The sequence below is a fragment of the Cinclus cinclus genome, chromosome 17, assembly GCF_963662255.1.
Source record: "Cinclus cinclus chromosome 17, bCinCin1.1, whole genome shotgun sequence".
NCBI lineage: Eukaryota > Metazoa > Chordata > Aves > Passeriformes > Cinclidae > Cinclus > Cinclus cinclus.
In genome coordinates, this window is record NC_085062.1 from 1,028,945 (window position 1) to 1,054,491 (window position 25,547).

At 46.0% G+C, this 25,547-nt stretch overlaps 1 protein-coding gene across 1 annotated transcript in view; it reads right to left on the reverse strand.

The window, feature by feature from the left end:
* Window positions 1-410: 410 nt before the first annotated feature.
* TMEM132C (transmembrane protein 132C) overlaps window positions 411-25,547 on the reverse strand; it is a 119,428-nt gene continuing 94,291 nt past the window's right edge. Inside the window, exons 4-8 of the mRNA XM_062504084.1 lie at window positions 22,423-22,566; window positions 12,065-12,270; window positions 11,396-11,669; window positions 10,557-10,748; window positions 411-3,877 (exon numbers count right to left, since the gene is read on the reverse strand). Of these exons, the coding sequence (XP_062360068.1) occupies window positions 2,687-3,877; window positions 10,557-10,748; window positions 11,396-11,669; window positions 12,065-12,270; window positions 22,423-22,566 (2,007 nt within the window). The 3' untranslated portion in view covers window positions 411-2,686. The remainder of the gene's footprint in view (window positions 3,878-10,556; window positions 10,749-11,395; window positions 11,670-12,064; window positions 12,271-22,422; window positions 22,567-25,547) is intronic.

The following is a 25,547-nucleotide window of genomic DNA, read 5'->3' on the forward strand; positions in this document are numbered from 1 at the left end:
TCACAGCCCAGTGGTTTCCTCACTGCTGAGATGATCAGTTATGGTGACTTGCTCAGACCAGGGTTGTGACAGAATTTTTGGTCAGTGCAAGACAAATGGAAAAAAAATTCAGTATCAGCCTCTAAAGGCCCAGGTTCTGTAGCTTCAGAAACATTGAATGCCAAGGCAGGGCTCAGTTTTTCCTATTTTTTTACCTCCCTCTGTTGTCTTTTCAAATCCAGCCTGTCCTCTCCTGCACAGCCCCACGATTTGGTCACGTTGCTCCTGTCCAGCCACCGGCCCTGGGCTCCTGGTGGTGCTGCACAGGTGGGGCTGCTCCATTCTGTGCTACCACAGCACGGTGGTTCTGCTCCAGCACTGCATTTCTCACTCCTCTGCTGTTATCTGTTGCAGCTCCACACTGTAAACGCCTTCTCCACCTCAGGGACACCAGTGTTTTCCCAGGAAGAGCCACATCATTAATTAACCAATTAATGAATGAGAGGAGCTGCTCGTGCTGGTGGAGGCAGGGGGTGCAGAAGATGGGTTGTGGCACTGCCCTGCCCTGTGCCTGGCTGAGCTGCTCCTGCCTGCAGCACCATCCCCACCTGCCTGGGCAGGGAAGGGTCGGTCAGAGCAGGGAAAATCCTTCCTGCACCTCTATCCTCCCTCCAGAGAGTGCCTTCAATCATCTTCCAGGGCAGTGGATGCAGCACTTCACAGAAATGACACAGGAGGCCCCCCCTGAGGAAAGAGAGGTTAATTTGTCAAGCTGTGTAAAGCATTTTAATTACAATTCATATAACAGGTATAAATAAATATTACATTCTTTCAGTCTACAATGCATACTAGGCATATCTTGTTAAAACGTCCATCTATGTTATTGGGTGGCAGGATTGACTTTGTCCAAGTAAAAAAAAAAAAAAAAAAAAAGATAAAAAACCAAACCAAACAAACTATGGAGTTTAGTAATTAAAAAAACCCCAAAACAACGAAATACATGGCAAAGACAGGACGATGCAAGTGCTTCTGGCTATCAGTCAGGACATAATACTGCTTTCCAAAGGCTGGCTCTACCACCTCCTTTCACTTAGGAGAGCTGTGGAAGGACAGTGTTTCCTCATGGAACAGATTTTGATCTGTGTCCTCCATCAATGTGAACTGGCACTGAGTCAACACAGTTCTGCCAGTTCACACCAGGAATTAAATCTCGATTTTGTATTTCCTTCCAATTTATTACTGGGCTGGTATTTGTTTATTCAAAACATCAGATTTATAATCTAGTCTCAAGTTTTCAGTCTTAGCTGGTCCAATGGCAAAAAAACAAACCCAAAAATCTGTAAAATTGCTCTGGATATTTCTTGTCCTTGGTTCAGCAATATTTCCCTCCCTCCCTCCCAGCAGTGTGCCCAGAGGCCAGCTCTCCCAGTTCAAGGGGAATTAAAAGTTTGGGGGCAATCAGGGTCTTTCTGTCCATTCTTCTTCTTGCTTTCACAGCTTGATGAGAGCTGGTGACATCAGAACAAACAGAAAATTACAGCACAAAATTAGGAATTCATGAACCTGGCAAAAAAGAAAAAAAAAAAAAGAAAAAAAAAGAAAAAAAACCCCACCCAACAGCCCAAGTCCAGGCTGTAGGTACTTGGCCTGTGAAGGTCTCAGTTCCAGGTACATTTCTGATGAACCAGAGGGGCACTCCCATTGCTTGTAAAATCTAACAAAAAAACAGCACCTTCTTCCCTTGGTGAAACACAGGAACTTTGGTTGTGGAGATTTAAAACGAGCAACTAAGCAAACAATCCAAACCTGAGAGGAAAATTAAAATTTTTCCAAACAGAACATCTCTCTAGCTAGGGTGGAATGGAGGCTCAGGCTTTCAGAAGAGACACCACGTGAAAATTATTAGTCAACACTTATCCCCTGAATTCTTTAAATGACAGGAGACTGTTTACAGCTAACTTAGGGACAGAATGTTCTTGGCCCGCCGTGAACTTACTGAATTTTAAATTTTCCTGCTTTCAAGATATTTAAAAGAAAAATACAAGAGGGAAAATGATTCTGTTTCAATTTACAAGACAAATGGAAAAGTAAAAATGAAAATAACGGGTAATTTCTTTGTCCTTCACATGTAATGCCAAAGATACATCTTCATTTCAAATGAGGGAATGAAAAGAAACAGCTTGAGTGCCAATATAAAAAGTCTCCTTGTGGGTCACATGTCCATAACTATGATGTTTTATTGGAACCAGAACAAGGTATTGTTTGCCTCTTGCTTATTCTTTTCATGCTCTTATAGTCTCTCATTTCTTTTTACAGATATTTTTGGTACTGTGAAAATATTACTATTATCATTACTTGTACGACCCATAAAATGAATTTTCACAACCTCATCTTGCCCAGTTCATCGTTTGGTCACACCATTTCCTTGTTCCCTTCTGCTGTTTGTATTCCACTTCCTAAGTCCACGAGTAGCAGAATAACCATAGGAAAATAAAAAAAAAAACCCTAACAACAAAATAAAACCCCAACAGAACAAAGTGAAAAACAAAAACCACGGACAGTTTGGCAAATTTCTTTCCCTGATTTTAAGAACTGCCTCATCACTTCTCCTGGCAACCCCTTCCCCTCCCCTTCGCCCGTCCCAATATATACTGTAGAACTGAAGGCATCAAGGTGTGGTTAAACCCAGAAAAACCCCAGCGGGGAGCTACACTTTGTCCTTGAACTTCCCCACGTATTTTTGTATCTCTTTGGAGTCCCCCAGGTCCATGTCCTGGCACACCCACTTAATGTCATCGTCATGGCTGCCCAGGATGGAGTTGACGGTGGGGCAGCCGTCGTCTGCCGGGATGGTGGTGAAGGTGGTGAACTTCACCCTCTTCCTCTTGGACGTGGGCGAGTGCAAAGGCTCCACCTTGTGCTCCTTGCCCAGCCTCCCCCCGGGGTCTGCAGCCCTGTGCACCTGGCTCTGAACGTTCCTCTGGGCGCTGCCATTCAGCAGCTGGTTGCTCTCCTCGCCCCGGTCGATGACGGTGGTGCGCTCGTCCTGCTGGGGCGACGCGTCTGCCGTGTTCTCCAGCAGCTCTGCCTCGTTGCCCAGCCACACCCAGTCGTGGGAGTGGGTCATGGTGGTCTGTCCTTCCACCAGCACCTGCTTGTGGCGGTACTTGAGTGCAAATGTTGCACAGTTGATCAGGAACACCAGGATGGCCAGGCAGAAGACGCCCAGCAGGGCGTACATCCCGATCTCCAGGTCGCTCAGGCCCCGGGGTGTCTGCACCAGGTCGTTGTCCTCCATGCCAGCACCACCCTTGGGCAGGTCCACCTGCGCAGGGAAGTTGGTGAAGTCGATGGGGATGTTCTGCAGCTGGCCGTCGTCCGAGAGCTTGCCGCCGTCCAGCCGGTTGTTCCTGACGACTTTATTTCTGAGGATGGACTTGGCCGTGGTGCTGACCTTCCTGAGGGGCCCTTCCTCCCCGTCAGCCGTGGAGCTGCCGTGGTGGTGCCCGTCCTGGCCCTGGCGCTCCTGCTCCCAGCCCTTGTGGCGCCGGTCGCTCGCGTGGTTCTCGATCTCGTCCGCGTCGTAATCGCCGCCCGCCGCCGCGTCCGCGTCGTTCTGCCCGAACTTCACCTTGATGCTGCCGCTCCCCACGGCCAGCACGCTCTTCCTTTTGGACTTCTGGCAGCTCTCAGAGATCATCATGTCCACCTTGACCAGCGCTCCTTGGCCCTCGCCCTCGGCCGCCACCACGGGCCAGCCCAGGGCAGGGCTCTGGCGCACGGAGACGACGCCTTCGTCCAGCGACACGGCCGACAGGGAGAAGTCCTTGGGGTCGTAAATGTCCAGAGGGGTGACAGAGCTGTCACTGAACTGGATCCAGCTGCTCACCACAGCCTCCTGAAAGGACAGGGAGATGGTTAAAGACAGGCCCTTCAGCAAACCAGCTCATCCATCCATCTCTCAGCTCTGACCGGCGGCTGGAGGAAATGGGACACGGTGACTCTGCTCTGCGTTCAAAGCAAACTAAGCCTCGACCGATGGGGCAGGAAACTGGACACGTTTCTCACTGAAGGTTCCACTGTTACCCTCCCTGCAAATGTTTTGCACAAAGACTCAGAAAGTAATCAATACGAGATGTCTTTATTACCAAAGTACCCATTAGTAAGCTACGAATTTACAAGCTCTGTAAGAAAAGTCATTCCTGTCGTACAAAAGCCAAAAGTGACAAAAATTACTGGAGGCACTTGACAGAACACTTATTTTCCTGGTGTTCCACATGCACAGGTGTCATGAGGAGCTGCCAAATTAAGGTATAAGTATCTTAGCAGGAGTAAGGAGCTACCACAGTATCTTGGAAATGGCTGGAGCAGAAGATTAATCTAAAAGAAAAAAGACCCACAGAACAATTGCCATTTTGCTAGAGAAAGGTTTGTTTTAAATAAAACACACTTCATCCTTGGGATAATAAAAAAGCCCACCAAATTTCTGTGCCAAGAAGACGAAGATGGGGATTCTGGCATGACCTCTACAATAAAAACACAAATATCCTGGGTTCAATTGGCCTGTCTTTGTGCTCTGCAGGTAGCACTGTTAAAAGTCATCATCAGAAGCAAACACAAAGCCAGAGGTCAGCTCTTTGCCACCTGAAATCCCATCCTGATGACACAGATATTTACTTCTCCACATCTCAATAGCTTTCTTTGCAGGACATTTCTTTAATTTTTCATTTGTTCTATGTCTTGCCTGTGTAGCCAGCAGACGGCCAGGCAGATTGCCAGAGTGCAACTTCCCACAAAAGTGAAGTTCTTTCCTTCCCACACTTCAACCACAAATGGCTTTAATAACTTCACACTTGGGTACATCAGAACAACTGGGCTGAAAAATTAGCACTGGGGAAAAACATTGCCACCCTGTTAATGTCCAGTCATAATACAAATTTACAACTTAATATGGTTTTCAATTGGCTGCAATTTGTTATGCTATGGTTATGAACAAAGAGAATTGCTACCCTTCCAGTTGAATTTAAAGCTTTTCAATGAAAACAGCAAGGGGCATTTAGCTGGGCAGAAGGTTGGGCCATGCTGAATATTTGATTTCCAAAGCACCATCAGCAAGTACTCGAGGGACTGAAAGAAGAAAAATAAGTTGTGGCACAACAGGAAAGAAGGCAAAGTTCTTGGCGATTCGAATTTATTTCAAAGAGCTGAAACGGAGCCAGGGTAACTCAGAAGCTGGGAAGGGTGAACTGCATAAGGAAATGAAAACATTTGATCTTTCATTAGAGAAACAACCCTGCAATGGCTGAACAGACAAACACAAAGCTGCAGGGCACAGCTCGAATTTCCATCACAGAAACCTACAGCAGAGCAACCCTGGTTGGAGGAAAGCAAAGCGTTTTTTTAACGGACATGTGCAGAGAGAAAAGGATTCACCTCCTCGGGCAGTTCAGCACTCTGTTCCCTTCCTTCTCCCTGAAACAAAGGTCAGCCCCACTGGAGAGGACACCCTGGCTTTTCATCAATCTGTGCCAGGGAAAACACCAGCATCGCTCCCAGCACATCCTCTCTGCCTGCCACTGGGGGTGAGAAAGTGGAAATGCAGGATTTTGTACAGGTAGGGCTGGAAATGATGACAAGCAGGGAACATCCACAGCTCCACATTCCTGCCAAGGGATCTATGTCACTAAATCCTTTGTGCATTTGGACAAAGCTGCCAGCAACTTCAAAGCAACTTTTATTCTTCACACCACTGCTCTACAATTCTGCATTCCTGGTTTTACGAAGCAGAGACAGAGAAAAATGAGATGGCAGGCAGCTGAAATTTGTAGGCACACATGTGATTTACTGTAGATAACAGAGGTGTGCACTGGCTTAGCCGTTATTTCCTACCAGCACTGACGTTTTTTATTTCCAAGAGAATTTCCTCATAGGAGGAACCTTTTTTTTATTCCACAACAAAACGCTGTTATGCCCATACTATGGACAACATTAATTAAAAGGGAAAGAAAACAAATGAGAGAAAGAGGGAGAGTGTTTAAAATCCTGCCAAAATATATTGTATCAGCCCAAATATTCTGTTTGGCAAGAGATCATCTCCTCTCCTTCGCATCATTAAAGGAAAGCCAAAGGCAGGGCAAGGAAGTGAATTTCCCAAGTGATTATAAATTCTGAAAAGCTAAAAAGAAAAGAGAGAAAAAGGAAATGATTTAGAGAGAAAAAGGAAATGATTTAGTGTCATGTCCTTCAAGGAGCTGTTTCTGCAAATCCTGTGTACCACATCAATAAATCCCCTCCAAATCTCTGACAAGGTCCTCCAGTTACTCTCAGAAGATGAAGATGGATTGGAGCCTTCTCACCTGCAAAGCTGCTGCCCCTCACCTCACGCCCTCAGCACTGAGGTGACAAATGCTTCTGCTCTTTAATTATCAAGCATAAACAAAGAGTTTGAGGGATTATCTTGCTTTCCATCCTTTCTTTCCTAGCTTTTCCTCTCCCTTCCCTTCAGACACACACAGAGGTGCTCACTGCACTCCCAGAACCATCCATGGCCCCATCAGTGCCAGGATGGTCTGCAGTGCTGGCTGGGTGTGAACTGAGCCACACGATGGTCATTAGCTCATGTTAATGACACCAAAATCCAGTCCAGAATGTAGAAACGGCTTCAACCACTGCTGATTATCACCAGGCTCTCCTCAAGCACATAAAAAACTTCATAAAGAAATGTTTTGTCTAAATTTTCCCTTGTGCCTTTGCTGCTCTCTTCCCCTATTACAGGTGTGATTTCAGCTCTTGATCTGTGACAATCCCATCACCTTTTCTGGCCTTGAATGACTTTGTGGCTTATCAGTCCAAAGATACCATTTGATAAATCTTCTTGGATAAACTGGCTGCATTTTAGAGAATTTTGCTGCTTAGAAACACAGATTTTGAAACAGATATTTGATTTTATTCCATGCTCAAATAAAGGGGCCTTTCAATGGTCTTCGTTCACTATAGCACAAATAAAAGTATTTGTAAGTAAGACCTCAATTGCTGGGGTCAGCTGCAAGGGTCCTGGAGTGAGGCAGGACATCAGAGGAAAGAAATGGTTGGCTCTGCAGAAAACAAATACAAATACACCCCTCCCTCAAATACAGGCAAAGGAACACTGCTCTCAGCAGCTTCTCTTAGACCAGCTCTGACTGTTCTGTCTGGGGACTTGAATGCTGGAATGGATTTCCCTAGCAATTTTATCACATGAAATATCAAAGTATTACATGTGCATTTATTTTTAAGCCTGTGGCTTGTGTAGTAAGAATTGGGCTTGATCGTTATGATGTGGAAATGAAAGGCAGCCAAGACTCAGATCTTAATTCAAACCATGAATTCCCCCACTGTGTATTTCTGTCTCTCCTTTTTGTCCAATCTGCTAATGTGGCATTCCTTTCCAGTGGGAATTTGCTTGTATTTGCAGGGGAAGAATTTGGATTCTTATCTAACAATGCATCCCTTCTCCCTTTCCCATGCTGCTGAATTCCTTTGTCATCCCTGGGAGCCATTCCACTGCTCTGTCAGCTTGAAGGAGATATAAATACAATGTGAAGAAGATATAAATACAATGTAAGTGTAACTTCCACTGCCAGGATGGGGTAATGAACCCACACCACACAAATACCCCTAATACCTGTTATTAACTGGGAGATGTCAGGGAATTCTCAGGACTGGCTTGCACCAGCCAGCCCATCCAAAAGGGGGAATGGCCCCAGCCTGTTCTCCTGCCCAGGGGGGCTGGGCACCCTGCCCTCCCAGCAGAGTGAGAGGAGACACCCCCAGACATCCCCAGACACCCCCAGACATCCCCAGACACCCCCAGCCCCAGGGCTGGATCATGTCACTGATGTCAGCAGGCAGCACCCCTGGCAAACACCAGAACCTGGCTTTTAGGAAACACCAGCATTGCTCTTTCTCCCTGAGGAAATGTCTGCAGTTCCCCAGCAGCACTGGGATACACATTAATGCACAGAGCTCTTTATTAAAGGCTCTTTTCTTCTTTCTTCACTGACCCATTTCAGTTCCTCAGACCCCATGCAATACCCTACAGTGACAAAGAAGCTGGGTATGACTGAGTTTCCCTGCAGAGCCAGCTGAGCTTTGAGAGTTCTTGAAGCTCACTTAGACCAGGAAACACTTAAACACTGTAGGATTTCTTCTGTTTACATTTTGGAGAAGCCTTTAAGATGACAGTGTTGATGTAACAACCGTCAGCAAGCCAAATGGAACAGCTTTCCTACCTGAGCAGATGGCCACCAAAACTAGATTGTTCACAGTTTCCAAATTTTCAGAAGATACTTCATCTCTGATATTTAAGTGTTGGTCAACCTGTGCCTGTTTTTAGGCACCTAAATCACTGATCCACTCTCCAGTGCCAATGAGCTCCCTATTGATTAAAAAATAATAGATGGGCTCAGCACCCCTCAAGGTCACCTTGTCACAGCAGGTAATTAGTTGCTCAGCTACAGATAAAGGCATCTAACTTAAACGATCCAAGGTAAAAAAAATATTGGCTTATCTTCTTTAGAGTGCTTTGTATTTGTGGAGGAACTGCCAACTTTTCAGGACTTGTGTTTTGGCTGCTTTGTGCTGCCTGTGCAGAAGGGTCATTATGATTAAAGTAATCCAGTCATTATGGTCATTGAAAGAAAGCTACAGCAAAACCTCTGAATTTTGTTTTTCAGTTGCATCAGTAAGGTTTGCATGAGTTTTTTGGGCCTTTTTGTAAACTTGCTAGAAGGGGAAAGATGCACTTATATTATGAAGTCCTCACAGTGTTCAAGTACAGGCTTAGTCCTGGGCTGTCTCCTTGGAAAAAAACCCTCTTTCAAATGGGTTTGATTTTCAGAAAACACTCAGCATTTGCCTTCAGAATTCCAGCTCAGTCAGGATCTCAGCTGATGCACTCCAAACCATGAGTCACTTCTTGCAAAATTTAGCCACAAACATTCCCACATTTGCATTATTTTTTTCCTAAGGGAAAGTGATTTAAATGCAATATCCTTCATTCAAACTGCAAATGGAAGGAAAAGTTGTCTGTGGCTCTGGAGGTCACTCCTAGACCTTTTCCTTCCATTTATTTCCCAGTGTGAAATCTATTCCTGTGCTGGTTTTGGTGATGGAGATGCTCAGAACCAGGGCCTGCCATCCCCACTCCAGCACCAGAAATGTGAAACGTGCCACTCTCAGCAACCTGCAATGCAGAGGAACAGCAGCTTCAACCAAACGTTTCACTACAATAATTTCAGAACTCAGATGCTGGGAGACATAACTTCAACCCAAACCCCGTTTTTACTCTTTTGTATTACTTCCTAACTTGCCAGCTGCAGTGACAATTGTAATAGAATTCATTTCACATCGTACTGCCATGCCATGAACAACAGAGGTGTCACAATGGGCACCCCTGGCATCATCTGATAAATGACTTTTCATCCTCAGGACAGATCACCTGTAAATCTGAGAAGCTTCTCCAGGACTCACAAGCTCTTTTCTCTGCAGTGAAACCCACAGCTCTGATGGTGCTCTGTCCTACAGGACAGCAATGCTCCAGTTTTTGTTTTCAGTCTTTGTCTGGAGACAGTACGCCAGGTGTGGTTTCTATACCCTGAAGAAGGGTATAAATGGGTTAATTACATAAGATTCTTATGTTTACAGGATGCAACAAATGGAACAGATGGGCACCGTGTCCTTTTAGTTTGGACATTTTGCTGTCACTAAGTTATAAAACAAACTAAATTATTTTTTATGTTCCAGAAAATTAGGTAGCAATAATCATGAAAATGGGCCATAAAACTTGACTTGAGATCTCTCCCTATCTATGTGAGAGGAAAAACAGTTTCTGCAAGAGGAGGAGCTGTGGACAGATTTAATTGCATGGTCCCCATTCTCAAAGCAACAGGAGGAAGCAGTCCTGACCCTTGGGTTTCTTCTGGGCCAGAGTGTGAATGACTTGATCTGGGGGTGTTCTCCAAGCTTCTTTTCCACAGAGCTTGTGCCCTGGGACAAGCTGTTCCAGAGACCCCCTTTAGAGAGATGGGAACTGGCTGGATTCAGCTCAGATCAGCACATACACTGGGTGATGAAAAACCCAAAATCCACATGAAAAATAAAAGGAGAGATGAGCCTGGCAGTGTGTCATGGCTTCAGAGAGAAAAGGAATGTATGTGGCCATCTTCTGCCTCTATTTTACAGCTCTTCAAGATATTAAATTGTGACCCACAGAGCTCTGCGCTCTCCCGGATGAAAAACAAGGGCTCCTACAGCAAACCAGGATCACTGCCTGTGCAGTGAAAACAACACAGGTTCATTAGCTAAAGAAAGGGCATTAAAACTGTAAACAGCATCAACTTCAGTGTAGTTAGAACTTTTACTGCAGATGAAGTCCATACTGGAAGGGAAGAAGTGACAGGAGTCAGAATATCTGTAGGGAAAAGCAATTAACGTGGACACACTTAAAGTCTAAATTCTAAACTTGCTATGAATTATCTTTCTGCACTTTACCCTGATAAAATCCTGCCCCATCCCAGTAAATTCAGAGTGCACATTACCTGCTTAGGAGTATGAAGCACCTCTTGGGCAACAGCTGTGGCCACAATGGCCCTGCTGGTGGCTGCACTGGGCTGCAGGAAGAGAGAAAGCCCAGACACCAGCTGCACCCCAAGGTCTGTGATGGTCACTTTGTCATCCAGCACAGTCACCGTCTTCTCTGCCAGGATGGAGTCAGACAGAGGAGACAAAACCTTTGGAGAAACACAGAAGAATCAACTTGGGAAAAGGCTGACCAATTAATACAGCCTTTCTTCAGGTCACCATCCCTTCTTGTGTCCAAAGCTTTATGCACAGAAATGAAGAGCATGTGCAAAAGGGAGTCTGATTTCATCAGCAGGGTCAGAAAACCTGAGTGGAGAGGTTATGGCTGAGAACCATCCCAGAATGGGAGCTGTCCTGTCCCAGTTGTGTTGTTTGCATCATCTCACCACAAGGGTGGATTTGAAATCCTCTTCTGCTGTTATTTTGTCTTCCCACGGGGATGGGAACTCCCAACTGCTTCCAGTGGAGGTTACCAGACTAGGATTTGTCCTTCATTTCTTGGCTTGGAAATGCTTTTTCCTCTGTTTCTTTCTGTTTCTGACGGAACATCAGGACAGTAGAACATGCTTCCCTTTGCTGAAACTAAGGACCATGCTGCTCTGCCTAGGGAACTGCAGCCAGCCAGTTCATGCACACTGCAGTCTTCTCCACCTTCCTCCTACCCAACAGATTAGCTCTGCTCACCTTTCTGCACTGGCTTTAGTAAGGACTGCCACACATAATCCCACACCAAGGCTCTCTGTGGGCAGCACGTGGCAGTGCCAGGACCACCCCAAAGCCCTGCCCAGAGCAGTACCTGCATCGTGGTCATCCCCACTTCCCGGCCGACGAGGATCCTGCCCTCCTGCAGCCTGGCAATGTGAGGATCCTCCAGCTTCATGAAGTCCCTGACCAGGTCCGTGATGTCAAACTGCCAGTCCGAGCCCAGCAGGTAACTCAGCTGCCCCCAGGGCCCCGAGTCCTCGGCCACGAACTGCGTGAGCACCCTGACCATGGCGTGCTGGTACTGCAGGGTGCAGCCCCTGCCCCTGCGCTCGTCCTCCTCATCGTCATCGCTGTCCCTGGCCGGCCTGGGGGCAGCACACAGCAAAGCAGAAGGAAACGTGCTCAAGAACATCAGTGAAAATTGAGCGCCCCCTTCCACAGAGCCCTCCCTCCCTTCTGGATTTCTGGACTACCACTGACTCTTGGCCACCTCACACCACGAAGGACCGCACAACTGGACTGTGCCACTTCTGTGCTGCCACCTCCAAACAACGACTCTGCCAGTGGACCTTACCACAGTTCCACCCTGTATTTTGTTGCCCAAGATGAACACGCGCACAGAAGCAGAGGTCCCACAGCTTCTGAAGCTGTACTGTATCTGCAGATGCCCAGAGCGAAGCTGGGGGTTCCATGCTGCTCGCTGTGTTTTGGGAGCATTCCTTTTACACATCACCCATGAAACGCAGTGACTCAAACCCACCTTTTGTTGGAAACAACAGGGACTCTCCAGCCTTTGATCTGGCTGAGCTCAGTGTCAGAAATGTCGATCTGCAGGGGCAGGCGTGGCACCCACACCGTGATCTGCAGGGGAGCACTCAGGTACTGATAGGTGAAGTTCACCAGAGCATTCACCTTGCCTTTCATCTCCTTGCCGTTGACAAAAACATAGTCACACCTGTCAGAAACCTGAGAGGGGGAAGAGACAGGGGAAGAGAAAAGGTGATCACTGTGACAAAAAAGCTCCCCTGGCTGCTCAACCCAAACAAACAGAAAAGGTTCCCTTCTCTCCATGCACGTCAGTGATGGCCCTTTACAGAGGGAGCAGCTGAACACAGAACCCTCCCCTGGCTCAGGAGGCACAGTTGTGCTGGAGGTGCTGCCTAAAGACTGGCTGCCACTTACGAAGCCTGAGGTTGATTTTCTGTCTGTGACACAGAGAGCTACAAACCCCTGGCAGTGCTGGAGAATTCTTAATGAGCAAAGCTCCCTCCCAGCTCCGTCAAGAGGAGCCCAGCAAACCCATACTGGTCTCCACAGGGGCCAGCAGCCAAGCAAAGCTCTACCCTGAGGATGACCTCCATCAGGGGGTGATGCTGCTTTCAAGACTGGCTCTGCAGTAGATTTCACCCACTGAAGAGTAACAGAAGCTGACTCATTTCCTCTGCAATAAACATTATCTGTTTATAAATGTTTACATTTTGATTAAAGCTGTAAAGTATTTCTAAACACTACAGTAGATTTATCATTAATATGTAAATGCTGTCCTGAAATATAAGCAAGCATTATCATAGCTGTGTAAGAGTTATATCAGTAATCACTTCTTTAATCAGTGTTGTAATTTACAGACCATTGAGTTTTCTCATTTATTATGTTACTGAGTACTAGTGATAAAATCACTCCTGGATATATAAATCATTAAGAGAGATGCAGATAGTATGAAGTGACTCCATGTGATAAAGTCATTGTCATTTCTATTCCTGAAGGTGTCATAAATGTCTGGGGAAATCCTGTGGCACATTAATCATACATTAAGTGGTGAGCAATGGGAGCTGTTACATTACTAAATGAGCTGGTCTGTCTGCAGAAATTAACAGCAAACCCAGCAGATCCCAGCTCCTGCTCCCACCCTGTCAGAATTCTATTTCATCACCCCTAATGAGCATCAGAAACGGTGGAAATGCATCTCCCTACCTGAAAATATATTTATATTATCATCTGTTCCCTTTTATCCATTCCCAACACCATTTAATTCAAATGAAGATTATCAGCTGGCACTGCTGATGTCCCCAGGCTAATGCAACAGATGGATGTGACCACAGCTGCAGGGGCTGAACTGCTCCCAGCCTCTATCCCCTCTCAGCTTTAGGCACTGCTCATACTCAGGTAAAATATTTGATGATGAGATTGCAAAAAGAACTTCAGAGAACACAATACAAACATTTCTCTGTGTTGTTCCCTCAGAGAACAGCTCTAACAGCTCTGTTGACTGAAGCATTACCACTTGCTGCAATACCTGACCCACCCCTCTCTTCACGGTTCTCCCTCAGACCACCTGAGGCTGGTTTAAAAGGCTGAAAGGGGCAGAAGCATCTTCATTTTAGCACTGTGAATGGCATGGCCTAATTTTCCACCTATTAACTTGAATGGCAATAGGGAAGCAGGTTTAGTTCACACCAGGCTGTTTCAGAATGACTGTTTGATCGATCCCAAAAGCACCGTGCAGCAGAAGTCACAAGGAGCCCAATAATACATTTAATATCCCATAGGATAGCAGGAAGTTGTTCAGAGCACACCCCTAGATGGGCTGCTTGTTCTTTCTGTGGTGTCTCTGCATCAGCTTCACTCTGGGACAGGAACCATCCTGAAAATGTTTCTCACTGAACAGCTCCAACTGCAGGCAAGCAAGGGCTGCATGTCAGGAGTCCCAGCCCCGAGCTCCTGCCCAGGGAGGAGTTTGTGCCTGGAGCAGTGAGCAGTCCCTGGCATGTCCCAGGGACACTCAGCCCCTCTGTCTGAGCTGCTGCTGTCCATCCTGGGTCTGGAACGTTCAACAAGGCACCTGCAGATAAAGCTCTTGGCTCTTCAGCCTTACCTTCCTTTGAGCAGAAGCGTTTGGGAGGCTCGTCAGCAAAATCTCACTGAACTCTGCTTGGAGCAGCAGCCACTGCTGTCCTCAAGCTGGTTCCACCCCACTCCTTTCTATGGTGTTCACCCCAAAGACAAAGTGAACTTTCTAGTTTAGTTGTGCAAGTTGCTTATTTATGCATGGTGCAAACCACTTGCATGTGCTGATAAAAGATTTCTGACAACACACTGAGCTTCAGACTGGTCGGGTCTGGTCCAGATGCATGATTTTATATTGTCTAAAGCTCAGTGTCGTCAGTAACTGAGCAAATCTAACTGTTGGGGAAAGAAAAAGAATAACAATAGTAGCAAAACTGCAATTCCAAAATGGTTCTGGGCTGAGATCCAATCTCCATCTGTATTTGGAAAGCTGCTGTAAGCCTTTGTGGGTACGCCACAAACAAATGGCTGAACAAGTCCATACAGCATCCTAAGGAGGTGGCTGAGCAGCCACCACAAAGCCTTGCAAAGTGCTCCAGGGTTGATATTTATTACTGGACATGCATCAGTAACACTGGCAGGTCTTTAGGAGCTGCACTGTGAAAAGCACTGCTCTCCTCCCCGAGAACCACGTCCCTACACATGCTTCTCCTCTGCTCCTGTGCTCCTGAAAAGGGGCAGCACACAGAGAGGACAGGGCAGGACAGCAGGAGCAAAGCTCAGGCTGCACTCTGTCCTGTACTTCTGACTGCATTTCAACTCTTGTCAGGCATCCATCCAGGCAGCATCATCGATTACTCCCGACAGAGAAAGGCAACACTTCCCAGCTAGTGCTACACAGGAGAAAGATCTCCTGATCTCTGCATCAGACATCAGGCGTGCTCTCTGTGGGTTAATGATACTCATCCTCGTGTCGTGCTCAGGTAAAGCCATTCCAGAGCTACATCTCCAGGAAGCAACACTGCTCAGCTGGGCTCAGCCACAACAGAAGAAAAAGGAGAGCAAGGGCCTTTGCTTCCCCTGCCCTTCCCTCACACGGTGTCACTTAAAAAATAAATAAATACACAAGGTTTCTCAGCCTCAGAGAACAGATGCAGATGGACTGACTCTGCTATGATTTACAACTCCAGCAAGCCCCAGGGAGGGTCTGATTTGCTGAGCAGATGCCCCTCACACAAAAAGGGTACAGGTTGTGTGGTGCCTCAGCAGACCCCGGCTCACACTGACGAGGGTGGGAATAAGGTCCCAGACAACTTGGCTCTGGAGTTACTCAGTGCAGGCTGGGCTACACTGCTTTGATCTGTTCTCCTGTGGGTAAAACAGGATGGAAACGCAGGGCTGGTGGGGATGACTGAAGGCAGTGCCACATGGAATCACAGAGGAAGGATAGAAAGCAGATTAAAAAAAAAAAAAAGCGTCATATTAGAACTCTTTTTTTTTTTTTTAATTAAAAAGGTGTATTTGTTTAAGAGCTTTTGATAGACAGAAGTACTTTTCTATTGTCCTCCAGGCTCTCCCAACACTTCTGGAAGGTCAGGGAACAGGACATGTGGGTCCTGCCCACTCCAGGTCAAGGAAGTTTCCAACAGAAGCTGGAGACTGTGAGCAGTGATGTGTCTCTCATCTCCTGTAGTATTTATGCTTTTACTATGAAAACATCCTCCCTCTGAACGTGCTTTTTATCTCTGGCATCAGAAGAAGTGAGCAGTGATGAAGGGAAAGCCTGCTTAGGCACCACCTTTAAGTGATTGGGTTTTTTCTTTCCTGCTTAGCAGATCAGCAAGAAGTTTTGCATTTTAAAGAGCTCTCTGATGCTATTTCAGCAGTTTCTTTCATTATTAAGCTGCATTCAACCACTTTTCCCTTTTTTTTTTTGTTTATTTTCCTAACATCTTTCTCTAGATCAAAACTAAAATAAAGAAGCAGACAGCAAAAGACAGGGCTAAGCACAATTCCCTAGAGGTTCCTCCTTTGTCTTTTTCCTGGTATTATATTTTTGTGCCCCCTTGTAACAAAGGCCATTGCCTTTCCAGATGACTTGCATAGATTCTTTCTCCAACAAATCACATTTGATCGAGCTGACCGAGAAACCTGCTGCCTGGAAATCAAGAGAGAGTCACTCCTGAGCTGCTACCTGTGGCACTCTGTGCTCTGGGCAGGAACAACCCTCTCCCCTGGCCATCTGCAGATGAGTTTTAAGGATATTCCTGGAATTGTTACCAGTCCAATGCAGAATCTCTGGGTCTCCCTTCACTCCCTCATTTCAGATTTTTGATCTCCCCACGAGCTCTGTCCTGCAGGACTGCAGGAAGGGAGCAGGAGCTGCTTGTCACAAAGGATGTGACAAGGCTCTGCCTCGGACACCACAGCACAGAGGGGCTGCTGGCACCCCTGGAGAATATTGGGTTTGCTGGGTTGAATTCCACTAGAGATTCCTGAGGAATCTTCCTCCAATTACTGGTGGAGTCAGGTGGTTTTAGCAAGATAAATTTCATGTCACATCCAAGCTAAAGCTGCCTTCCTGAGACAGTGAACCCAAAGCTCTGTCTGTCCTGGTCCGTGCCTGTTGTACACAGGAGTGGAAGGAACAACTCTAAACCTAAAAAACAGGAGTGGCTGCCTCTGTGAGTCTACTCTAGTCCAAGCTTGTTTATTCTCCCAGATGTTTTCACCTCTGGAGATACCAGCCCAGTCTCTGAAGGACAGATCAGAGGGACAAAAAGGGAAGTTTTTAATGCAGCAATCCTGTCAGGTTTATGGAGACTGAAAAACTGAGAGGCATCAGTCCATTTTCTGGGTAGAAGTCTGCGTGGTTTTAGAAGAGAGCAGAAATGAGGAGATGTGGTAACAGTGGATGTCCTGCTTGTATCCATCAGGTTCAGAATCTTGCATTTTTGTCTGTAAACCCATTTACCCATTTCTGTTACACTAATGTAAATGTAGCTAAAACATTCAAAGGTTACATAAATGTTTAAATATTTATGACAGCACTTCTAAGAGCAGAGCTTTTTCCAGCACCTCTTAAGAGGAATCTCAGTTTCAGTGAAAAAAAAAAATAAATTACAGGATAATCAGTAAAGAATAGTGGTGTTCAGCCCTTTTCATACGTGAGACTCCTTGTGTTTAGCTCAGTGCCATCACTCTGACACACCAGGAAGGCACTTGGAGCTCATGGAGGTCAAGCTCTAGGAGCAGCCATTCATTCCATTAAGGAACAGAGCACCAGCATCACTTATTCACCACAGACCAACACGTAATTTATAGGAAATATTAGACAGCGATAATCATTCCACGAGCTTTTTGGATATTCGTGGCTATGTTTGGGTATTCATTGCTATAGAATTTCTCCTAAGATTTCTTTTTAACAACGTCCTTTGTCGAAAGGGAATTATCCTCTATTAAATTCCACAGGTTTTGAAAGAGAGACTCCATGTGGCTCTCTAGCCTTGATTCCAATTAAACACCATGGTCTTATACACAAAGGAAATCCTCTGCTACATGAACATTAGGCTTCCTAAGAAGGATTTCAATGCCTGGCTGCATAATCCTGAATAATCAGTAACCTAATGGAAAACCAAAGCTGTCTCAAGGCCCACACTATTCATTTTTTCAAATTAAACTGTTTAAGTCTGATAAAAGTTAAAGCTTCAGACCTGAGCTCTTTCCATGCTATTTACAGCTTTGTGACACTGTTAGAGCAGCCTTCAGAATGGAAACCTCCATTCCAGGAGCTGCTAATTGCTCGAGGGACTGGACTTGCCAGAGCCATCCCTGGCTCCCAGAGGTGCAGCTGGAGCTCAGTGGGTCTGAAAATGCAGCCAGGAGCTGCCTGCCAGCACAGGGGAAAATACAGCCCTGCAGAAAAACTCTCACCTTAGTACAGGAAAGGATTGCTGCTCCCACATCACATCCAAGAATAACCCCGAGAGCGCTCTTCACCTGTGACCCACCTGAAGAATGGATCTGTTCCCTGAAGTAGCTGAGGAACAGCAATTCCCACTCTGGGCACAGGGAGCAGGGCAGTAGAAACTTTTATTAATACTGTTTTTATTAGCAGGTTTTATAAACTGTTTATTATTTCTGGGTCCCTCAGAAGGAGCAATCCTCAGCTGTCTGTGGACACCAGGGCTGTGTGTTTTGTGTGCTCTGTGCTCTGAGCAGCTGCCACATCACAAATGTGGATTCAGACCCTGGGCCAGTCCTCAGGCAAGGCTCCCAGCAATACTCACTAACAGCACAGCCCCGGAGCCCTGAAGAAGACAATCTGTAAAACCAGAGCCATGGTTTGGATGCAATTTGGGCTCTCTCTGCTGAGCAGGGTCTGCATTTTCAGTATCAGCAGCCAGATTAGCAAAACTAAGCAGAAACCCCCCAAAGCAAGAGAGCTTTTCTTAGGGAAAAGGCCGTACATTAACTAACCTCATTACAAAGATTTCAGAGGCAGCCTTGCAGAGCAGCAGTACGTTGAACTAACTGAGTATCATTCACCACGACAGAACTGAGAGGAACAGGGGCACAGAATGCCAGCTGAGACTGGAGGGCATCTCTTTTATCCCAAGTGATTGCCTTTTGGAGCTGAGCTGTGGCTGTGCTGAGCCACGGGAGCGCTCTGCAGCTCACATCATCACAGAACCCCGAATTTGCCTTGTTTTGTGCACTCTCCAGTCAAGCAATTTCTGGAAATGGGGACGAACAGAGAGCTTGGCTCCTGCTCACTGGGGATATGCCAGCCCATATATGCAGCACAGCCCCAGATATCTTGCTTGGCAAGACAGGATCCCAGGGTGAAATGACTTTTAATTCCATCTACTCAGTTTGGGCAGTAGTTGTGCATTTGAGACCATCCCAGTGTTTGTCATTTCTTAACTCGGTGTGTATCTACAGTCCACAGATTCACAACGGGTAAATTACAACCAGGGACAGAAAAGCAAACTAGAATCAAACCATCCTTCCTCTTCTGACTGCATTTCTCAGAAAGGTCTGGAGCAAACTGATCACCCTCCCACATCAGATCTGCAGCTGGCACAAGGCTGGAGTTGTTTCTCCTACTTCCTTTCCCAGTCTTGTTCCTGAAGCTTTGGAGGTGATTTTGAAGCACTTTCTGTGGAACCTGAGGTGCTTGCTGCTGCTGCTCTGATTTTTCATTTGGGTTGTACTGGTTCTCCATCCCCAGTGCAGGCAGGGAGCTGGCTGAAGGCACGAGATAACAGGGAGGGAAGTCTGCAAGAATATGCTTTACAAGTTTCTTCAGCTGCCCTTGAAATTTCTGCCTGTTAAGTGATGGCAAGGTATTTACAACTTTTACTGCTGAGTGTACCTCAGTCCATGCCCATTCTGAATTCCAGTTTCCAGAGAGGCTGGCTGCTGGGGCAGTGGTGGTGCCCACTCCTGACGGATCATCTCCTGGGAAAGCTCCATCCATTGCTGCCCTATTTGCTTTACTGGCACCCGACGCAAGTGTGGCAAAGCTTCATTTCTTATAAAGCTCCTCTGAAGTTCTGCTGCTCTGCTGATGTACATCGATCCCATAAATCACAGGACCAGGGAAAGTGTGGAGGAGGGCAAGGAGGTGGACTCTGTATTTGCTATCCTGTCCACAATATAACACAATAGATCTGCCAGAAGCAAAACCTTCACAGTCCTGGGGCTTCAGAGCAGCGAAACAATGGCATTTCCATGCTGGGACTTTCTTCCCTGGGTTGAAAGCTGTTCAGTTTGACACACGTGGCTCTGTGCTCACACAGCACCAGGAGGGGAAGCAGGAGCCAGCAGAGAACCAGGCTGCTGGCTTTGGGCTCACAGAGCAAGCAGCTGCTGCTTTCCAGGGCTGTCAGGTTATTTTGGGGTGTGGTCAGAGGGAACTGTATGTTCAGCTCATCAGCTACTGCACATAAACCACAAACCTCCAGGGGAAGGGGATTTGTTGTGTTCCTCACTGCAGGAAACCACACCTGTCCCTGCAGGTGACCCAGGAAACCCAAATTTGCACAAAAGCATCAGCAAAAGCTGCCAGTTCCAGCTGAATTCCCAGCAGGTGGGAAGGAGCCTGTGCATGCAACTGCAACTGCTGTTAATGGATCCAGACAGATGGATTCTATTGGTAAATTCCAGCTTAGCCAAATCAAATTTGGCTTTTGCTTCCTTTTTAGTGCCATAATAAATTCTGTGTCCACTTTTAAAAGGTCGGACCACTGCGTGAAGGTCTCGAGCACTCAGAAGCATTTAAAGTTCATGAAACCAGCTGTAAATTTGGAAGTAAAGACTGGGAACTATGAGACAATAAATGAAGCAAAAGGAGCAGCAGTCAGCACATTCAGACAGGACACAAACCGTGCACTGAGCTGCCCTGGGACTGTGAGTTTCACTGGCACAGTTACCTGCTCTTTGCAGATAGATCTTAATTTCAGATTTCCACGGGGTTCTGTTACTGAGAACAATTTCATTCAGCCCAGCTGAAGTAAAAATTAATATAAATTAGCTTTGAGCTGTTGGGCACTTGCTGGGCAGGAGCATTACTTTTAAGCTCTTTACATGAACCATACAAAGAGACATTTATTTGATAACTAAATATTACAGACAGGCACTGAGCATCTTCAGCTTCTGGCCTCACTCTGTCAGGTTTGGCTGAATCCAAATTACCAGAAAACCCATACAATTAAAAGCACACAAAAACATCTGCCTGATCCTCCAGATGATAATATGTGTCATTATTAAATTGTTCTCAATAGCTCTCCATCAGTAACTCCTTTTTCGATGTTTTTTTCTTAAATTTGTGGTTTAAGGAAATCTACAGACGTTACATGAACTATAAACTCATGCACACAGCCCTTGTACCTCTTGGGCTTTGTCCAAAAGACATAATTTATGATGACCGGATTTTATTTTTAAGCAGAAAGGCTACTCCCAACAAGGTCTCTACACCAGGATTTCACAGAGGAAGATGATATTTCTAAAGAATTGAACATAAAAGCTTGATGGAGAATTTCAAAATGAATTAAGGATGAAAGGCCTCTGTGCTCATTTGAAGCTTTCTGAGTGCTTTTTAATATCTGAACCAATTGAAGATGTCAATTTACCTTGAACCCCAAACCACTTCCCCATATAAAGAAAGAAATTTTGTGGAAACAAGAACATTCTAGATGGGAAAAAAATTAAAAAGCCCTTTTTTTCCGTTATGATGAGATGAGAAAACCTTTTTGTTCCAAGCATTTAACTGAGCTGTGTTTTTCAGCCAGGTGTATGTTTTCCAGCAGTTAGCACTTGTGTCACAGCCACACCTCTCCAGAGGTTCTGCATATTTTCCAAACACACAGGAGACAGCTTCTGTGATGCCTTAGGATTTCAGCTTTTGTATTTTTCGTGTATTTGCTATCCTGCAGTTCTTCAGTGTAGAACTCTAAACTCCATGTGCAGTGTGAGCTGCTGCTCTCCCATTTTGGGCAGACACAACAATTCCTCTCCAGGCTGGGAATCAAGGACACCTCTCTGCCTCAGGCCCCCAGAGATGGAAACAAAAATGAACTGGGGGGAGAAAACTTGGGGTAAATGACTCCATTACCTGAAGTTGTAACTGGGAGATTAACCCAAATACCCAAATGGACTGAACTTACAAAAATGTGAAAACCTGTGACCCGTTGTCCATTCTTGGGTGCAGCCCTGGGGGGCTTTGTCTGCCCCAAATGTACCTGAAGGCCCTTCAATAAACAGAACTGCTATTTATATATAACTATGTATTCCCTTAGCTCTGTCTGCCCTCTGTTTTCAGGTGGTCCCCAAAGGCAGCACCTGCACAAGTGGGAATTCCCTGAAGGAGTGTGGCTGCAGCACAAGGGCTGTGCTGCCCCAGCCAGTGTCACTGAGCCCAGCTCCCAGCAGGCTGGCAGCTCCTGCAGCTCCACTCGTGCTGGGCAATGCTCATCCACCCCACCCCACCCCACCCAGGCAGCTGTGGGGCTGAGAGGCACAGCTGGAAAGGTGATTGAACATCTGGAGGAGCAGCGCTCACAGCAGAGCTGCTTTGGCAGTGAATGGAATCCATGCACAGAGGACTTGAGGGGAAATTACCAAGGCACTTCAGAATCAGGACACGATAAAAATTAAGCTGGGTGTGGTGGCCGCACAGTTGCACCCCACTCTTCCCAAAAATCCCTCTCTTTACTCCTGCAGCAGGAGCACGATTAATTTGCAGGAGCTCATTCAGTGGTTATTCCAGGCTGTTTTCTTCTTGCATACAAAACACAAAAATGCAGAAGCCACTGGGTGGCATGAACTCACTTTAATGACGTCCTCCCCGGAGGATTTGCACTCCACAGACTCAGAGATGTCTGTCACAGCACTGTTCTCCTCGATGGACACCACCTTGATGGGCACTGCCACCGTCCTCCCCGTGAGGATGGCCGTGTTCAGGATCTCTGTGTCCTGCAGAACAAAGCACAGCACAGGTCACCTCACCTCGGAGGGGCTGGAGAGCTCAGTCCATCTCCAAAGAGACAAAGGTAATGAAACCACAGCTGTGTTTTATCTAAACAAACATGCAGTGCTGCAGCTAAACTCGGGTCAGGCATCTTCTGCTTTTGAGATACGTGGGGTTATTCGCAATATTCACCTTCCAACATGTGATTTCAGAGTTTTTACTGATGTAGACTTGACTGGGAATGTTTGGGTAAGGACACAAGAGCCCCCAAAGTACACATGCTGCTCTGTGAATCCAAGCCCAGTGCAAAGAGGGGGCCTCTCCGTGAACTTTGTGTCTGGAACTGCTTCAAGATTATTGAATTTCCTCTGATACGGCCAATGAAGCAATGTAAGGAACCCAGAAGGAGTTAGTGATGCTGTTAACTGCAGGGGAAGCAACAAGGAAATTTGAAGTCTGAACTGGGGTTGTGGCATATAAAAGCCTTTCAATGCACCATCAACCAGGCTAACACTTGGAACTCCTGAACTGTACCATGCAGGAAGAACTTCAAAGATTTCTCCAACTCTTCAGCTTTCAGTATAAAGTGAATAAAATATTCAGCAAATTCCTCAGCACTGAAGTCATGAGGACTGCAGCCACTGATGTCAACAGCAGCAAAATGGAGCACTGATACTGAGGAAACTGTTTTCAATTCAAGTATAGTGAGTCTGAAATTTAGGTCAGATTTTCTTTTCATCTGGAAACTTGTTATTTCTCGGGTTCTCCTGCAGCTCTCTTAAGAAATCCCATCGAACTTAAAAGGAAATGCTAAAAAGGAACGTTGAGTGTTCTGGAAATGTAAGAACCCTAAATCATTGCTATTGCAGCATCAGAGATCCCCAGGCCTGGGAAGGGACTGGTGCCCATCCAGCCACAGCTCTGAGCAGGGATGGAACCCTTCTGCCTTCACCTCCCCTGAAAGCAGCCAGAACTCATGGGTATTACACAGATTAAGAAATATTGATGTATAAGCAATTAATATATTACACACTATACTAAAAGCAATTTTCAGCTCTGCCACTTCCCCTCCTCAGGCTCTAAGAGCCCTGTGGTAGCTAAAACAAACCAGAAAAAGGAACTAAGGAACAAAGCCTTGACTTTATTGTCTTTGTTGTTTAGAACTAAAATAGAAAAGCATGTATCCTATATCCCTGGATATGGAATAGCCTCATGGCACAGCTCTCTGTGTTCCTTTTATATTGCTGCAATAAAGCCAAAGGCAATTCAGGGAGAATCACCCATTGTCTGCACCACAAGAACTGACAGAAAACTCTGAGCAGTGCAGCAAAACATCCACGCCCCAAGACTCCTCAAAAGCTGAACTGAAACAGGCAAAAAATAAAAGGAGCTCAAGCAGAGACTGTCTGTCTGTCTGTCTGTCTGTGAGCCACATGGCTCTGGCTCAGCACCCAGATTTGTTTCCCTGCAACACCCCTGAACATCCCCAGGTAAGCACAAGCAGCGTATCAAGGGTATGTCAGGCACCATCAGAACAACTGCTCTCCCAGCAGCACAGGAAACCCACCAGAGCTGCTGCCTTCTGGGTCTCATTTTTGAATGCAAGATACTGGCCTGATTGCAGGCTAATTCAGGAGTACACAAACAACACTCCTAAGGAACTTTCAGAGAGACTACGAATTCATTTAAAATGAAGGCACTTTTCAAAATCACACTATCTTGGCCATTTCCACATTCTTTAATTTTTAAAATCCCCCAAGAACTTATCTACTTTCTGTGCAGGCAGCAAGTAGAGTTTTAAGATGAAATTTATTTTGTGTGACAAAAAACCTGAAAGCATCTGATAGCAGTGTTTGGACTTGTTCCCCAAGAAATTTAAAAATGAGGGAAGTAGAGTAAATTGAGAAAACAGAAGGAAGATGCACTGTAAATCAGCATCAGTATCCAGGTCAGAAAGAAGTTCCTGTAAGTAAATTGCAAACTCTAAAAAGTCAGGGCTGGCACTTCCAGATTTGAAACAGAGAGCCACACAGATAATCCTCATGGAAACAAGGGACATTGGAGCTCTGACTGTGGAAGCCTCCAGCTGTCCTGGAGCACGATGCCCAAATCCCAACAACATCTGACTCTGATATTGCAGAGGCTGAGTTGGTTTTCCTGCCTGAAGAACATCCACAAACTCCCAGCCAGGATGGTCTTTCCTGTTACCAGGGCATCCCTTCAATGGATACAACACATGAAGGAAATAATTACTATTCAAATGTATTTGATTAACAAACAGTATAATTAAAGAACAAATTCTCCTCTAATGAGTAGAGGAAAACTCTAGTGGTCAGGCTCAAGGAGGTATCAAAGGAGATGTTTGAAAGCAAATCATTGAATTTTGTGTGTAAGAAATTACTTCAAAATTTACTGACAGAACTTGATGCAAAACCACCACTCCCTAAGAGATCTCCAAGCTTTCCTCCTTGGAGCTGCTGTTACAGCTCACAGCACCATGAACCTCCACTCACACTCTGCTCTTGCTTGTGTCAGGGTTAATTTGGATGAAGTCCACTAGCAGCAGTATTGGCCTCAACATTTCCTTCCACAGCTGCACTCACTGCACTACTCCAGAGCAAACTGCAGGACTGGTTTTCAGAAAAAACACTTCTTCCTTAGAAAGGGAAAAGAATATCCCTAAAGCAAAAGTGCTCTAGGCAGAGCTGAGAAGGTTGTGCTCACATCTGGTCATTCAGAGCTAGGAAACCCCAGGGCTGACTGCAGCAATCTCACATTTTATTCCATGCCTTTTCAGCCAGGGAACTTGCACCGATGGCAGTGGGAGCTCTGCACGAAGAGCAAGAACACAAAGTATTGCTTGGATTTAGCTGAAGAGAAAACCTTATGTTCTTCCAACTTCTCGATTGTAAGAAGGCAAGCATTCAGCCATGACTGATTCAGGAACTAATTCAACATTAAATTGTGGCAGAATGAGGAAGCAAAG